Source organism: Physcomitrium patens, chromosome 3 (assembly GCF_059467195.1).
Source record: "Physcomitrium patens ecotype Gransden chromosome 3, ASM5946719v1, whole genome shotgun sequence".
In the NCBI taxonomy this organism is placed as follows: domain Eukaryota; kingdom Viridiplantae; phylum Streptophyta; class Bryopsida; order Funariales; family Funariaceae; genus Physcomitrium; species Physcomitrium patens.
The window spans coordinates 21,736,672-21,754,436 of record NC_143412.1 but is presented as its reverse complement, the minus strand read 5'-3'; the positions used below and the strand labels follow the sequence as shown (position 1 = coordinate 21,754,436).

At 37.9% G+C, this 17,765-nt stretch overlaps 1 protein-coding gene, 1 long non-coding RNA gene and 1 pseudogene across 7 annotated transcripts; 1 reads left to right on the top strand and 2 right to left on the bottom strand.

The window, feature by feature from the left end:
- Nucleotides 1-2,364: 2,364 nt before the first annotated feature.
- Nucleotides 2,365-4,954, bottom strand: LOC112279644 (3-ketoacyl-CoA synthase 4 pseudogene; annotated as a pseudogene). Its single transcript, XR_016502294.1, has 2 exons — nucleotides 4,490-4,954; nucleotides 2,365-4,110 (listed from the first exon to the last, which is right to left on the bottom strand). The product of XR_016502294.1 is annotated as a 3-ketoacyl-CoA synthase 4 pseudogene (transcript).
- Nucleotides 4,955-6,882: 1,928 nt separating this feature from the next.
- LOC112280405 (UV-stimulated scaffold protein A homolog) lies at nucleotides 6,883-11,227 on the top strand. 2 transcript variants are annotated; one of them, XM_024515866.3, is made up of 6 exons: nucleotides 6,883-7,161; nucleotides 7,882-8,217; nucleotides 8,445-8,714; nucleotides 8,919-9,276; nucleotides 9,578-10,665; nucleotides 11,033-11,227. In XM_024515866.3, exons 1-5 carry the CDS (start codon nucleotides 6,970-6,972, stop codon nucleotides 10,510-10,512), a joined length of 2,091 nt encoding a protein of 696 aa, XP_024371634.1. In that variant the 5' UTR covers nucleotides 6,883-6,969; the 3' UTR covers nucleotides 10,513-10,665; nucleotides 11,033-11,227. The 2 variants fall into 2 exon arrangements, with proteins under 2 accessions (XP_024371634.1, XP_024371633.1); XM_024515865.3 differs by having other exon boundaries at nucleotides 10,984-11,227.
- Nucleotides 11,228-13,770: 2,543 nt separating this feature from the next.
- On the bottom strand, nucleotides 13,771-16,608 carry LOC141045215 (uncharacterized). Of its 4 annotated transcripts, none has more exons than XR_012217217.2 (3): nucleotides 15,534-16,598; nucleotides 14,906-14,972; nucleotides 13,771-14,132 (listed from the first exon to the last, which is right to left on the bottom strand). It is a non-coding gene; the product is annotated as an uncharacterized LOC141045215 (long non-coding RNA). The 4 variants fall into 4 exon arrangements; XR_012217216.2 differs by lacking the exon at nucleotides 14,906-14,972 and having other exon boundaries at nucleotides 15,534-15,709; nucleotides 15,807-16,595; XR_016502287.1 differs by lacking the exon at nucleotides 14,906-14,972 and having other exon boundaries at nucleotides 15,534-15,709; nucleotides 15,831-16,595.
- Between the last annotated feature and the right edge of the window lie 1,157 nt (nucleotides 16,609-17,765).

Genomic DNA, 17,765 nt, shown 5'->3' with positions numbered 1-17,765 from the left:
TATGGTTACGTCTTTGATTGTGATGTTATACTAACCGATCAACTTTCGTGTTAATAAGACTGGTGTACTTGAAACGTTTATTTGTGCTATTATGTAAAATACTAGGCAGAGCTATTCTATTAGCATGTTCATGTACCTTATTTGCAATGTGTGTTTGGAAAATTTAATATTTAATATCATCAATCTTCTTTAAGATGCTATTAAATGAGTAATATAACACAATTTCATAAAATTAATTATATGAAATATTGTACCATCGACCTAAGCATGTGATGATGTACAAACTTTGTGATTATTTTGATTGGTAGCAATCAAATTTAGCTTATCTACATGTTTAAGCTTTCTATGACAATGCACACATTAACTTGGATGGTTTGAAGTTCAATGTTAATATTCATGTTTTTTACTTTTTTCTTTTTTTAACTAATGAATACACTACTTGCTATGCATTCAAAATACCATTTAAGTGCTCATTAAAATGCTTTACTGCTTTTCATGATAATCAATTGAATAGGTTTTAAGATTATCATTCATTATTTTTTATACTTAACCACCATCATTCTGCACATGAAGTGGCATTCTGCCATAGTAGCATAATAGTAGCAAAACATGATGTAATGAACTGAGACCTCTTTTGGCACCGCATTAAAAACTTCCTAAATCAAATGATTCTTACCAAAAAAAAAACTAAATTTTCACATAACTTAATTATTTCCAAAAGTTTTTGTAAGTTCAAAATTACAATTTTAAAAAATATTTATATATTTTAGAGGCGGTGAGTGTAACTTTGCCAACAGTGAATACATTTCTCATCCTGTTCTTTTTAATAATGTATGGTAAAACAGGTGTTTTATCCGCCCACATATTCACACATGAATGAACTTGGCATAATGCTAAAACAGACCATGTTTGACTCAATAATACTTAATATATATATATATATATATATATGACATATCTTGAAATACGAATGAAAAACAGTTATTCAGAACCTATATGAACGATGACGCTGATGTAGGCCCACTTCCTTGCGTTTATTCCATTCGACTCAAACTGCTGCTAACGATATCCTCTACATTTCCCAATCTACACAAACATTGTGTTGATAGTCGTCATGCATTGAGATGGTTTCCCACTCACCGACTAAGCGTTCCCTGTTCCTGCTGCTGGGCTGCGCAGCTGCTGCCATGAAGAGCCATCATATGCTGCGAAATACCCAGGTGGGTACAACATGAAGAATCATGAAAGCTCGTAAATGCACATGCATGCATGGGATTTGTGCTGCCACCTGCCTCTGCTAATGTTCATGTCAACTGCACCCAGTTTGATTCTGAAGCGCACTGGAGTGTGAGGGGGGCTTGAATAAAAGGCCTTCAATGCAAAGATCCTCACGGAGGTCCACCGACGATTCAGCTCTCGTGGAGGGAGCTATCTGGTAAAGATTCATCTCTGCAAAACTCGTTGCTGGCTCCTGATTTAGAAGCATTGAAGGCCACCATTGGATCACCTGACATGCAGTCTTGACACTGCAGTTGGGTCCTAATTGTCTCACAAGAAGAGGGCCTTGTTGTAGAGATTTCTGACGCGGTTTAAGATGGTCCACCGTGTTGCCATGTGAGAGATGTGAAGCGTGCTGAATGAACAGCGTACTTCGAAGCTAGAAGGGGAATTCTGCAGTTGGAGCACGGCATTCCAGGGTGTGGAGGTGTACGTGAGGTATCAGTGATTAGACGGGAAGCGGAGGACTTGGTTTCGTGAGGAGCAACTTGGAATCGTGGCCTCATTGCTATCGAGATAAGCTAGTCTAAATTCTTCACGAATCCGAAACAACTGTTGTCTCTCGCATATCTTCAACTTGCCGATGTACCACTGGTAAAAAACCATTTTCTGTGATAATTTACTAAATTTTGAGATTCCATTTAGTCCAAGAGCGAAACATCTCTCTTTTGAGAGCGGAGCGGTTGCATGTGCTTACTTCTAAACCGCAAACACGACAGAAAATTTCATGGCTCTGCTGTAGACAATCATCAAGCGTAATTTCGGGATGAGTTTTGAAAGAGAGCATGGACATCACGAGGAAAAATGATCAGAATCGGATCCAAACTTGAGGGTGGGATGCATGCAATTATAGGAAACAAGGAGGAGCATTGATACAAGAGATTTTGAGGCATCGAAATAGGACCGCCTCATAATGTATGCTAAAATGCTAAAATGGACCGCCTTTTCATGATATGTCTTCTCAGATAATGAATTCTAGGGTACATCACATACGCAATTCGTATCTTCTTCTCCATGCTGCTAGAAACCATGAAGTGGAATAGTGTAGAGGCCTCCAAGAGATCACAAGAGAAAACTCTAGAAGAATTCGAGCAAAAATAATCATCAACTGCTCTTACATTTAGGGCTTTGGAACAATATACACACTTATATCTGATTCACCGGCCAACATTTTGCGAACAGTGAAAAAAATATCTAAGAGCTTCGATTGTTAAGATTGGTTGATGACCTTCTCCGCGTCTTTGATATGCACCGGATACTCGTCGATGCAGTGAGCCCAAGGTGAGTGCTCGGAAGGCTCTATGTTACGCAACGCTTGCCATACTGCGCTGTTACACTTGAATCCGCTTCCAAATGCAATCTGCCACACCGTATTTCCCTTACGCATGCGCCCCTTGGCTTCCGTGTAAGCAAGCGAGTACCAGATAGACGAGGAGGAGGTGTTGCCAAATCGGTGAAGCGTCATGCGGGAGGGCTCGCAATGCTCCGGTGTTAGGTTTAGATTCTTCTCCACCTTGTCGATGACGGCGCGCCCACCTGCGTGTATGCAGAAATGATTGAATGCAAGTTTGAAATCGGGGATGTAAGGCTTCACTTTCAGGTTGAACACCTCGCGTGCCACGATGAAGCCGTAGAACACAATCTGCTCCGAGATAGGAGGCACGAGCGGGCCGAGAGTGGTGATGTTACTTTTCAAGGCGTCCACTGCGATTGCCATGAGATCCTTGGAAAGAGACACGCCCATCTTTCCCTCCTCGTCCTGTTCCTGATACGCACACCGATAGCACTTCTCGTCGGCGCCCTTGTGCGTCCTCACCACGTGGTTAAGTTTGTACTTGGTCCGTTTCCTATCCTTCCGCTTGTTCGAGAGCAGAATAGCAGCTCCACCGACTCGGAAAAGGCAATTGGGACCAGCATAGACTTCTGCTTCCCAGTGTAGCAGTTCTGCGTTATGTTTTCAGTGCTGACAACAATGGCGTAGGAATTCCCCTGCAGTTGAAGCATGTCCTTTGCCAGGTCAATCGCAATGATGCTGGCGCTGCACCCCATCCCACCCAAATTGTAAGTCCTTATGTTGCCCCGCATTTTGTAATTGTTCACAATCATGGAGGCCAGGGAGGGAGTGGGATTGAACAGGGAGAAATTCACCACAAGTACGCCCACGTCCTTGGGCATGATCTTAGTCTTCTCAAAGAGCTCGTCCAAGCACCCGAAGATAACGGCCGCGGACTCCTCCCGCGCTGCCTGCGTGCTGATTTTCGGAGGAACATGGAACATTGCAGGGGGAAAGTACGTTTTCTCTCCAAGGCCTGACCTCTCCAAGATCTTTTCTTGGAATTCCAAGCACCGCTCATCGAAATAGCCTGTCTGCCTCGAGCGCTCTATGAACAAGCCCAGGGGCACTTCGTACTGTCCGTCGGGTAGGTAGCAGGAGAAGTCCACCAAACAGATGGGCTGCGGTCTTGACATCACATACATTGTCCCACTGAATACAAGTAAGGCGGAGCAGATGATCACGCTTATGAGGTTGAACTGCATACTTTCCCAGAGCTTCCAGAGCTCGTTCAGTCCCATACGCCGGACCTCTAGAAAAGTGACTAGCAACGGGGGGATGAAGATGAGGATGACGAGGTGCTGGATCAGGTTATGGTAACCCAGCTTCAAGTACTTCATATTAACTTGTTGCAGAAAGTCGGGAAGGCGCCGAGCGGGACTGATGTGGAGAGACAATGTATCATCATGGAAAGAGCTCGACTGGCGGAACCGTGGCGGCTCCATTACTGGTCTCGTCCCCCCTGTCGCCCTTTGTATAAATCTGAGCTAATCTTTTGGCTGTAACAACACAACGTAGAACGCCCGATTCTTGCCGGGTCAGCAATTGTGCGAGGAAAGAATCCTGTAGAACGACACCTAAACTGACATTTTAGAGAACACAACTATATCACTGACCAAAGTGACTCCAGCAAACAAGACCAAGGTCTAAAAACAAAACTTTGGCTTGTTAACGTAGAAAGACACCTGATTCTCATAGAGAGTCTAACAAATATTACACTAGGAAGACCATAGCATACAATCACCTCAATCAAGGTAGCTGGAGCGGAAGATGCTCATTATTCCACCAAAAACATTTGCCAATCCCAAAAAGAATAATCACCCCTCGAACCGCTTGACTCCTCTAAAACAAATACAACCTGCAGGAATCCAAATATACCGCAGCACGAAGCTCCTCGAACCCGATGCACTTGCACAGAGGTCGCTGCCACCGAAGCCCACACTGCAGTACAACGGTCAGCATACAGGACCAGCTTGGATTCGCTGCAGCGCTAAATGCACGGGTCCTATCATTGGAAGGTCATCGACTCGGCAATGACCGTATCATCCCAGCCCTTAATCCTGATTGGCGCAGTTCTCAACACTACTGTAAACGCCAATTCGCTCAATCCTCAATCCTGAGCTACTGCAATCGCATCTGCTCCGTCGTCGTAACTTTAAGCATCCCAATCACTATGACGAGGTGTGTGAGCACTGGTGGAGTCCAGCGATGCCCGTAAAGCGGCTACGCGAACTGGTGGATGCGCAGGCGGAGGCGGGGACGAATTGTTTGTACGAGGAAGCAGCTTTAAATGGGAGGGACGCCGCAGGTCCGTAGCATGCCCGGGTGAACGGAGAGGCGGGGCAACGCCCACAGCCTGCCGCGATTACTTGACTCCCTGAAACAGTCCGGAACTATCCGGCCAATACCAGGGTGCGGCGGTATCTTTCCCGGTACCCGTATGTGCATCCCGCGCTCCACGGATATTACCTGCTTACACCGATACCCTGAACGTGCACCACTGCAAGGTATCATTTCGGACCCACCAGCGATACATCAGCCTCGTACATACAAATTGTATGATGTTTTTGTGGCTTATCTTGTACTTGAATAAGCTAATGTTGGAACCAAATTTAGTTCTTTTGGTTGAAAATTACATGTTCAACATTAAAATCACTTATTTTCTTATTTTAATTATAATCAATAAATAAGTAGATAAATATTATAATGTTTATTTTTTGTAGTTTAAATAATTACTTAAAATTTTAAAATGTTAATAATTCAGTGTACTATATATTTTTAGGCTGAAGATTGATACAGTTGATTAAGGTGAAAAATATAGATAAAAATTATCATTAAGGAGTGTTATTGTAATATGCATACATATTAACTCAATATTATTTTATTCATTTAATTAACATAGAATTTGATCAATTTTTAACAATTATGTTATGTTTTTTAAAAAATAATTATAAATATTTTTATACTGTGTGTTTTAATAAAATTTATAAGATAGAATTTTATTTTGACTCTTTGATGCATAATTTCAAATACAATATTTTAATATTTAATGATGTTTTGTTTGATAAAGCACAAATAATGACATACTTGTTGAGGAAAATAAAATTTAAAACATATATTAAAGGAAAGACAGTGTCTAAATTTTGCATTGAGAATCCATTAATTATTTAGAATACATAAAATTTCAAGTTGGGTCGTTACTAAAGCAACAAGTTGAAAGCTTTAGTTAATAAAATAAAAAAAAAGTGTGAGACTTTTTAGCCTATCGCAATTCATTCAAGTCAATAATAACAATAATAATAATATCAAAAATGATAATTCTTTTCCTAGGTTTGATGTAAAATATCATTAAATAAAGTTTTTATTTGCAAAGAAAATTATTCATAATATATATATATATATATATATATATATATGTATATAATCTTTAACATTTCTAGATTAGTATATTTAATCCGTCTTAGGGTGAACCATTATTTGAATTAATACATACGTATGTATATATATATATATATATATATAAAAATATATGGGTTAACCATTTTTCAGAAAAATATACATATATGTATATGCATATAGATTTGGGTGAATCAATTTCATAAATCTTCAAAATCTTTATTAAGTGATTTTTTTTATCATAATTATAATGCCAAAGTAGATCTAATTGAATTGAAAGTAATTGGATATTTTACCCTACACTATTGTGTATTCAAACTCTTCATGTGAATTCAATTGAGTATTGGAAAATTTTGATCGAATTTTTCTTAAAATACCATATAATCTGATAAAATGATCTACTTGTTTTGGAGTTTATTTATTTATTTATTTATACTCAGTCATGTAATTTAATTTAATTTAAATTTAAATTTTTGCTCCAATACATTTACCATAATCTTCAAAGAAAAATCAAAGACATTAGAAATTTGTATATCTATTATTAAATATCACAGTCATAAATCATGCAACTTTTAACAAGTTAAAAAAAATTAAGAAAAAATGAAAACTAAAGTTTCTAAAATTGTAATTCTTCTGTACAAGGTTTCAGAATTCATATCCAATTCTTTTTGAATTTTAGAAGACTATTTACATTAACCTTTTTCTCGCTCTATCACTTTGAGTTTAACAATGTAGAACAACGAAACAGTTTGGTTTGGCGTTGTGCACATGGGAGTTTAGTTTAGTTTAGTGTAGTTTGGCGTCACATGGATGAGACCCAATGCATCCTTCACTCACCCATCCAACTTCGTGATTTCCATCCACATTATACTTTCCATCTCAAGCTCGCTCAAGAGATGGCTATGGCGGCAGCGATGGTGATTTCATGAAGAGCAACGTGAACACTGAAAGGGGCTGGAGCTATGGAGGTCGGGGAGGTTTCTAGAGACCGGCGCAAGCTCACATACCTTATCGAAGATGCTACCGTTTCGCCTGCAAAGAGCTTGGACATCGGATTGCTGCAGTCCATTAAGGCTTTGGTGCGCTCTTCGGACGCTAATGTCCGCACTGCCTTCGACACTTTATTTGACAAGCTGCAAAGACAGCACTCGCAGGTGTGATATCCTTATTATTTAGAGGATTTTTTTGGTTTCCTCTGCATTTTTTATGTGCGCCATGTGAGATTTAGAGGGGATTATATGCCTTGGTTCGACACGCCTGGTTTGGTGTTGATTCAATTAGGTTAGAGTGATTTAGAAGTGCTTTGCGCTTTTCGTTGGTGATATGGGTTCCTTAAATTTCGCAGCAACATAAGAGTAAGCGATCGATAGGAGTACTTCAGGAGAATTAGGAAGGATTTCAAAATTGAATTCGTGGAAAATGTAGAAACTGTTTTATCTTTTTCATGTTGTGGAATTCTTCTGTGTTTCTGATCCTTTTAACGCGTCCATCGCTATTAGGAATCATCTTTCTTTCTTTTATTTTGATATTTTCAATATTTAGTTGAAAGGAGTCCTAGTGAGTTTGCGCTTGCCTTCGTTTCGATTAGGTAGAGGAAATGTTCCAGAGGATGAGAATTTGGAATCGAGCAGGACCTTTCGATTTGTGAGAATTTTATTTAGCTGTTACATTTTTGTTGATTTCAGGTAGTCTGCTATTCACACGATTAATTCGGTGGAATCAGATCAATGGTAGATAATAGTTGTTTAAATCTCTGATAATCGAAACCCTGCATAATGCTTTTCAATTGTCTGATATGGCGACTTCTGCTAGCCTTTGCCGAAACATTATTTTTGCTTCTCTAGAAGATGCTGATAAGATCTGTCTTGAGACAGGTTCGCTTCCTCGCTGTTCTACTTATTGATGAATTATTCACGCGGTCGAAACTTTTCCGGTCGTTATTGGTTCCGAAATTCGAGATGTTCATGCTTCTGACCATCGGGTATCGAGATGACTTTCCCCTCCCAAAGCCGCCGGATCGAGCTACCTTGTTGAGAACTACAAGCATGGAACTCGTGGAGAAGTGGAACGACACCTTTGGTGTGCACTATAAGCAAGTCCGTTTGGGGTATGAATATCTAAAAAAGACCCTCAGGCTGCAGTTTCCTAATCTCAGAGCAGCAACTGCTTTGGCGGAACAGCAGCGACAAGAGAAAGAAGCAAGAACACAGGTAAGAATTAGCAGGTGGGGGCACTTTTTAGTTCTTTGCATGCCAGACATTTCTCCATGTCCTATCGGAAGTCTTGAGTTCCTGATCAAGTTTGAAGGAGTACCATCATCCTTCTCTCTCTCACTCTCTCGCTCGCTGTGTGTGTGTGTGTATCTATTTTATTCTAGAGCATGATATTAATTTCGCTGACGCATCTGAACTCGAATCTCTACAAATCTTGTACGCAGGCACTGATTCTGAAGAAATACGAGAGTCTGTGCCAAAACTTTTCAGAATTGAGGACTGAAATTCATACAACATTGGATGAAATAGCTGAATGTTGCAAGATACTTGAGCTAGAGAGTGCGTCAGCACTAGAAGACAATGAACCGGTGTTGGAAGCAGATCTGGAGAGTCTCGTATTTGGAGATGACGAGTATGAAGAATATGGTGATTCCAGTCTTCGGCGGGAACTTCACAAAGAGGTTCCGGAACAGGTCGCAGTTACTGAGAAGCTGGTAGATATCTATACTACTTTATGAAGTTTCAGCAATAGCTTGATGTGGTGGTTGTGATAGGAAAACGCGCAATCATTTAGGTGTTAATCGGTAGATTCGATGTACTTGCACAAGTGGCTGACCTTGAGCTTGATTTCGTTTCACACAGCGCATTATTTTCTTCTTTTCACATGGATGGCGTTTAAACTTTGCAAATTGATGCAGAAAGAAACTACTGATAATTCGGCACTTTTTGAAACTCTTCGAGACCTTTACAAGCTAGTGGAATCAAATCACCTTAGAACCACCCAGGAATGGCTATCAATTTTAACGAGAGTGGATGTTTCGGATACTCGATCTCGTGATGCAGTATTGAAAGAGGTGATTGACCTCCGCACACAGCTGCTGGGTTCCCTCGTCAAATGTGAAAGCCTTGGCATTGACCGTACAGAAAAAGCTTCGACAAGCAGGTTCACGGTAGGTGAAGTTGACGACGATATTATTTGGGAGCCAGGAGACGCAGAGGCGGATAAAGACTTGGGCGAAATCGCCAGTACCTCTTATGCTTTCAATATGGAGAAAGGTGAGGTTATTTTGTTTTTTTCGCAAATCAGTTTTTAACAGTTTCGCAAGTAAGTGTCATATTGAATGTGACTTGATGAAAGCGATTGTATTGCGTTGTCCTTGAGCTCATTATTTGGTTACATTCAAAGAGTTGTAAGGATGTCCTTTTGGTCTGTTATTTCATGCTTTGAGTTTATCTACCAAGACGTGACCACTTCAGTAAGTGGAATGAATCAGATAAAAAAATGTTCACCAAGTACTTAGTATGACTTTTGTGTCAGCCATTGTCAATTCTTGTGGCCAATTTTATGCTTATGCAGAATCAAATAACTCTTTGCCAAGCGACAAGGAACTGCATAGTTCAAGTGCAGTTACTCAGTCTGAAGCTAAAAAGGAAAGAGCTGAAACTGGTCCACGAGCGGAGTTGTTAGAAAAAGCTCCTATTCTTCCTTATGGCTCCTTTTTGGACAGCTGGGGTGCGACGAGCGACGTTCCTGCTAATCAGCGAGGCCTAGAAATGGATAATCACTGGGGTAGGTTTGACAGTGAGGCGATGATCCCAGGCGATAAAATTGCGGAAATGAACGTTCGTTCTTCTTTCTACAAGCCCCCCGAAAGAGAAATTGTTCCTTGTAGAGCTCCATTAAAGAAAGGAGGACTTTGCCCCCGGAGGGACCTTTTCCGATGTCCCCTTCATGGACCCATCATTCCACGCGATGACAATGGTAACCCTATCCGAACACTAGAAATTGATACATCAGCAGCCAAACCAGCAGATAAGGCGCCTATGGAGGAGTTTTCAGATATCAACAAGGAAGACTTTCTTTCTGCCTCAAGTTCATCAAAGAATGCGTCTTCATCAATTACTGTAGCCGATTTGGCAAAGGAAGCAATTGCTAATGTGAGGGAGAGGGATGAAGCCGAAGCAAGGAAGAGAAGAGATGAAAAGGTCAAGGCGAAGCGGACACAATCCAAGAGAGATAGAGAACACAATGATGCAGTTCTGAGAGCATCTGCACTATCAGGAACCTGTCAGGAGTTGTTCGGAGAAGAGTTTGACGATGTCGCAAAGATGAGGATAGGAAAGAAGAGAGCACGAGGGGGATTGACCGCATTGCTGAAAAAAAATCCTACTGTCAAGGAACGAATTGCTCAAAGATTGCTCAATGGTCGAGCGCGTGAAAATGCAATGAATGAGCTTGCGAGGGTGGAAGAGGCTAGGCACAGAGACGCTGCTGCTAATCAGTGGAATTGAGGTGACATGTGCAGTATTTGTATGAAAACCTTTGTAGAGCCATGGAGTTCAAGTGGGGATTCTTTCTCAAGATCATTCTCACCTTGTTGAACGTTCCTCGAATCACATTCAGTTCATTGATATTCTTAGTATTCAGTCATGCTTCCTTGAGAGGTACGCGACTTCCTGCTGGCTCGAGCTTGGTATTTATTTGCTTCTTTAACTTAAAATAGCTTATTTACTGCTAATCAATAATGAAGTATTCATTTAATCATTAGATTTATAGAGAATACCGTTCGCCAGTGTGTTCACTTGACGTCTTCTCCAAGTCCTAAAAGCAATATTAGAGCTTGTAAACATTCTCCGTTGATCCTCTCATATATGTCGTCATCCATTTCAACGATTACATGACTTACTGAGTTCATGGACACTCTAGTGATCCCTGGGGTAGACTGTCCCTAACTCGTATTCGGTTTTCATGTGTACTTACAGGTCTAATGCTTACAGTCAGTCTTCACAAACTCAGCTGCTTCTTTTGCAGGAGCTTTGATGATTTATGGATGGCAGCATGAGATTGAGAACCGTCTGAGCAGCTATATCAATTAGGTGGTTGTGGTGTGAGTGAGTGTTCAGGAACTTTAATCGCAACACCGGAAGTTTTTCTTTTCTTTTTGACATATTTCAACACCAAATGTTCATGTCGATCAATTGTTCAACAACTGAGTGAATTCGTAAATTGAGAAACAGACATAATATGTGGTATGGTATGTCTTGGATTCTTGTACTTCCATCTTATATTCTTCTGCATAATTCAGATACCCATCGTAGAAATTATTGGAAAAATATACATATAAGGTAATATTGAATAAAGAAAAGTATGCACCCATCAAACAAAGAAGTTACAAATGTATGATATTTTGTTGAAATTTTTTTAAAATTTGGCCACAAGGACGTCTTTTTCTCAACACTGCACCTTGTTTTGTAAAGGTTTACTACTATCAACTAAATAACCTTTTTATTCAGAAATCTTTCCTTGTATTTCAAAAGTCAGCATGTTATACCGTTTTTTCTCAAAGATTTCTGAAAAATACTGAAAATGAAAACGTATAAATAATGGAAACATCGAAATTGCAGGAGAATACACTATAAAGTTATACATGAATTACTACTTCATAATTATAATACTCATCACATTTCTGAGTAATTTTTTAAAAAAAATCAAAGTTTTGATGATTTATTCTATAAAACATAGATAATGTTGAATTGTGATATCAATGACAATGTCTAATCAGCTTAATTTCAACTTGAAAATATTGATTTTTATATGCACACTACAATTAGGTTTTATTCAACATGTTTTATCATTTTTTTTTTTATAAATCATCTTCAATAGTTTTAAAAGAAAAAAATATTAGTTCATGCATAATTTACCAACAAAAAATGTATTTACTTTTTTTGGTCGGATTTTAATTTTAAATATAAATATTATATTAACTTTATTGATCTTTAAAATATATTTTTTAATTTAATAACTATAATTTTATTTACAAAATAATTTTTTGTATATATTTTTATATATTTATAAAGTGATTAAATTTTTAATTCATAAATTATAGAAGATACCAAAAAATTATAACTAAATATAAATAGTAAGACAAAAATTCATTTTTGTTAAAGTTCTTCATTTGTGATTGGGATTCTAGTTAATTTAGAAGTATATCAATAAGTCCTTAAAAGCTATGTAAAGAAAATTATTTGATGTTATAATATGGATATTGCTAATACTACTATAATTTTTGCTACTACCACCACAACCTTCTATCTACCACATGTCACCTTTGTTTAGTACCTTTTAAGCCATTTGATTGAACATAATTTTTTATTGGAATAAAAAAAGACTAAAAAAAATATGTCAATTGGGTAGTGGGTTGTGGTGGCAGTAGCAAAAACTATTGTGGCATTAACAATACCTTATAATATTATTTATAAAACTTAAAAGGCATTCTTTCTTCACTTCTTCTTATTATGGATATATACCTCTAATCCTTTTTAGATTCTTCTACATTTATTTAGATCTCCTAAGATTATTTTAAAACATTTAAAATGTTTACAATAAAATATAAATCAATCATATTCTTATTCTTATTATTATTATTTTAACTCTTTCTTTTATTTTCTTTTTTAAAATTTTAAAATTCTGTGTTTTGATATATTTGATGAATTTGCAATGATTAATTGATTATTCTCTTATTTTGGACATTTAAAAAATTATATTTTATATTTGTAATTTTTTTATAATATTATTTATTAAAGTTTAGCTTTATAATATAACATTTGAATAAGTGCAATCATAAACTAAATTAAGTACCAAAATATTAGATGCATGTAGAATAAATATTTTACATAAAAATTTAATAAAAATAGACATTAATAAAGCCAAATAGAAAAAAAAAAAAAAATCAATGAAATATATTTTATATAATTTATAATTCAATTAGAATATAAATACTCAATATTTTTTTTAATTGAAAAAACTAAGTGGAAAATAAAAAAACACAAAGATAATAAACAAAAATCCTAATTGGTCTTTTATAAATATTTTTTCATGGATTCACTTATAAATTGATTTATTAGAAAGTACTAATATAAGTGCATTATGATGAAAAATGATATTTATGTCAATATGATGAATTATTTGCTAAAAAAGACTATAAAACATTTATTGCATATAGAATAATACAATATATATTGAAGGATCATAGAAGAATATAAAACAGGCCAAATATGCTCTTGAATTCACTTTAATATTATTAATAATATAATAAAAAGAAAATCTTTCAACACTATAAAATTCTTATTTATCTACTTTTTTGCCTATGTGTGTAATGTTAGAAGTGAATAAATGTTAATTAAACATAGTTTGGTACAATTGGTTGTTGATACAAATGCTTTAACAATGACACCAACTACATCTATCCTATATCAATGTTGTAGAAAAACTATAAAAAAAATATAAGTATACAACATATTTTAGAATGGCTAAATTTGTAGTAAATCTAAGTTCAAACATTTGTTGGTAGAAAGTACAATAAATTTGTAGCATTATTTAGCAAACTTCACTATCATTTAATTACAAAATAATTCTTATTAGAAACAATGCGTACTATCTAATTCTTGTATGAAGTCCTTCTAATGCTCATTTACAGTCTTAATATTTTCTGTAATATAGAAAGCAATGGAAAGTTAAATAATTTTTTATAAAATCCTTCATTAAGTATCTATTATATAAAACACATTATGGAGGGATATAAATCAACAAGATAAATCATGGAGACAAATTAGCCTTTTAATTGGCTATCCTAATAAGCATATCTTGAATAAGCCTTATATACAATGCATTAGAATAGTTCTTGCTTGAAGGGGGTTGTTTAGTAGAGTATGCAATGATTAGGCTTTAGTCTACTATCTCTTTTGGTAATTACATTATTTATGATATATTTACTTTTTATGGTATCTCTCTTATTGCAACTCTAGTCTTACTTCCACTTGCAATTTGAGCTCTCCATAGCTTCTTGACTTACACTTTGTTGATTTTGAGGCTAGCATTGATTTCCAGCTAACAACCATCTCTATGTGAATCTCTATATAAAATACATGATTGGATAACTTAGCACAATTTTTGCTTTCTCATAATTAAACTTTAGAAGTAGTTCATTGTACAAAATTAATTAATTTTTTTGTATATTTTATATGAGAACAATAGGAATTCAATTACTTAAATTTAACTTAGATTTTGTTAAATGAATACAAAAAAACAACATAATACTAAAAAATATTATTTTACATAATCTATTGATTAAACCTATCATTAGAAGAAGTATGAACTACTTACAATATGTTATCTATGCAATTATTTTATTGAAATGATTACAAAGAATAAAACAGCTATATACAAATTTCTTTGTAATTATTTGAAACACATTCAAGAATTTAAGATTAATATTAATTACTTCTTAAACTTTATATTATCTTAAATAATTCAATAATATAAAAATAATCACAAAATGGAACAAATATACCAATACTCAAGCTTAATAAAAGTTACAATTTTAAAGTATATACTCTTCATTCTTCATTTCAATATAGATTGATATGTAATTTCAATATATAATTATGAAATATAAAATTATATAGTTTTTTAAAAAATAAAATAAAGCTAAAAAATATTTCTTTAAGATATATTATTATCAAAGAATTTTTGAGCTAATTTTAAAATAAAATATCTTATCAAAACACAATACAATAAGTGATAAAAGTATATATATATATATATATATATATATATATGACATTATAAACTATTGAAGATTGACAATAAAACAAACTCAAGTGAGTGAATGTCTTATATACTTACTTATAAGAAGAGCTATCTATAAAAAACACCCTATATGTAAAACAAGAGCTCCACAAGTCTTATTCAACTGCCATCCCATTTCTATGGTGAATCTTAATTCTCACAAGAAAAACCAAACTCATACAATAGAAACGGTTGTCATACAATTGCAACCCAAATTGTAAGTGATGAACAATAAGAAGGTTAAAACAAAAAAAAAAAACCTCTCATTTGCTTCAATTTAACACAACCAGATTATGGTGATGAAGCAAGTTGGTAAAGCATGAATTTCGACAAACCGTCATGCATTTCAAGTGGAACACAACTTGTGCACCTCTCCGCAAACAGAGAGGGACACAAGCCACTTGGATTCCAAATTATTAAACTGTGTTTAGTTGCTTGTGTCATGAGTGACAAACAAATCGAGGACATTAACACTTTGCCATATTCAAATACACATACTCTAAATACAACCCAATGGAAATATATAGCACTACAATAACAATATGAAAAGCAGTCTGTACAAGGAAGGTGATAATATCATAGGCGAATCAATGCACAATATTTAAGGTCAACCGACCATAAAAGTATATGCAAAGACCCTGCACAGTGAGAATGGAATAGGGCACCCAAAAGGAAGAAATCATACGAGAAGGATGTCGTCATGGGGCCAACAAGGGCAAGGCAGCTATCCCTGGCCATCGACGGCAAACCCTCAAGCGGGCCCGCCATAAGCCAAGTACGAACGCCAAGATTCCTCATCACACGAAATGCGACGGGATCTTCCCAACCGAGAAGTCGTCACCCCTTCCGGATTCCTGGAACCTGCCGCAGTGCCCGACAATGAATGAATGACTTAAAACGGAGATATTACGTCGTAGGATAGGGCAATGATCTTCATCCACAAAACAAAGAGCCCTACACTCCCAATTTAAACATTGCTAACAGGTGACGAGGTCGAGCGGTCGCAAGCAGTTGCAACTCCATCACCCCACAGCTACTCGAGTGTGGAAGCCCCCGGCAGCATTCACTCTCCAATCTTCAGAGTTGATTGCCCCCATCAAAAATCAACGAAAAACATTGAAAAGACCATTTCGTAAGTCAAGCGAGGCTTTATTTGTTGGTGAACGTAGCAACGACTTTGGCCAATGAGAGGAAGGCTTCTTTTATCTCTTTGTGGGATAGCGAGGCTTCGTTCTTCTCACTGTTGTGTAGATAGGGCCTCCCTGAATTGTTCTAGGCTAAGTAGCAGTGGAGCGTATTCTAAAACTCAGTAACAATGAATTCTGAAAAAAGGAACATTGTAGTTGTAAGGGCGCACCAGAGCGCATGGAATGGTTGTGCGAGGAGGGGAAGGGTTTTTCAAATGTGTTCCGTAGTTGATAATGTTGTGGCATGGAAGAGGTCCACTCTCCAGTGTTGCTGTTGCTGTTGCTGTTGTATGTATGTTCCCAGCGGAGGAAGAATGAGCTAAAACAGGAGGCGGTGATGGTGAGGAGGATCTAATGCCAGGGGACGTGGACCAAATCATACCCGGCCAGCGCAATACAATACAATACAGATAGATAGATAGATAGAGAAAATAAATAGGGCACGTGTACTCCTCAGGGTATTCGCAGTGTGGCATCCATAGAAATCAAAACAAGCATGTGAAGCACGTCCTAAGAAACAATAGGGAGTGCAAGCAACACCACTGAACAGAAGAAGCAGCAGCAGCAACATCAACGGCACGCGGGGGGGGGGGGGGATTGAATTCCCGCTCCCTGCAAGTCCACATCGCCAGGCACGCAGCCACGCTGTCCAGGAAAGGACAGGACAGATCAGATCATCCGTCCATCCATCCACCCATCCGTCCGGGGGACGAATAGACGAATGGGCGGGGGACGGGCTCAGCCGGGATGCTCGTGATGCCCCCCACAGAGGGCCTGCGGAAGTCCGGGTAGCTGTCCGGACTCCAATCCATTGGGAGAGAAATGCACAAGGGAAAAATTGGTTCTCGCTGCTGCTGGCTATGGCGATGGCGCTGCTGGGCATCATCCCGAACCTTCTCTGCCTTTGCTGCTAGCACCCTTCCTCCCTCTGCTGTCCCCCTTTTCCCTCCCCATCCCTCCGTCGTCTGCCTGCTCCGCTCCGCCCCCCTCCTCTCTCTCCCCCTCCCTCCTCTTCTCCGCCTCTCTGAATAATGCGCCTCTCTTCTCCGATGCTTTTGGTGGAGATGGTGGAGATGGTGGAGATTGCGAAATATTCTCCATGTTCCCTCGATCGACCTTGGCTAGGGTTTTCTCCGTAGGCGCGCTGGGTTGAATTTGCGGTGGATTTCTGCGGAGTGCACAGTCCGGCGGAGATCCCTTTTTGAGCCTTCCTCAGTTCTGTGGCTGGATCGGTGTTGGCGTTCCTTTTTATTCGTCGGCAATCTTCTGCGTTGTGGGGACTTGGCCGATGGTTGTGCAGTCGACCGAACTTCTTCTACTTCAGTTTAGTTTATTTTATTTTTTTGACACAGTGCTGTCCGTCTTAAATCTGAGATGCAGGGGCGGTCTATTTTCTGGCTCTGGGTTTTGACAGCCTTGGTGATTTGAGCAGCGGAATATCTGAGCTGCTTTCTATGGCGCAAGGGCTCTTGTTATGTCGTTTGATGTACCGTCGATTTATGAAGGCCCAGGTGTCTAGGAAATGAGGTGCTAGGGCGTTGTTGAATTGGACGCGAAGGTGTTTCTCTGCGTTTAGGGCACCTTTTATGTAGCTTCCTGCATCGAAAGGTGGAGGAGGATTTCTTCCAGCTGCGGTCTTTTCAGTGATTTTTTCGGCGTTGAGAAGCTGGATGCGTGGAGTTGTTCTTGGCGTGAACGCAGGGAATTCTGTGCTGGACATAACCGGCAGT

What these genes read in the sequence shown, in the direction of transcription:
- LOC112280405 (XM_024515866.3), top strand. Translation starts at nt 6,970, where the DNA reads ATGGAGGTCGGGGAGGTTTCTAGAGACCGGCGCAAGCTCACATACCTT. An exon ending in TGCAAAGACAGCACTCGCAG is followed by an intron (nt 7,162 to 7,881) that starts GTGTGATATCCT and finishes GTCTTGAGACAG; the next exon opens with GTTCGCTTCCTCGCTGTTCT. An exon ending in AGAAAGAAGCAAGAACACAG is followed by an intron (nt 8,218 to 8,444) that starts GTAAGAATTAGC and finishes TCTTGTACGCAG; the next exon opens with GCACTGATTCTGAAGAAATA.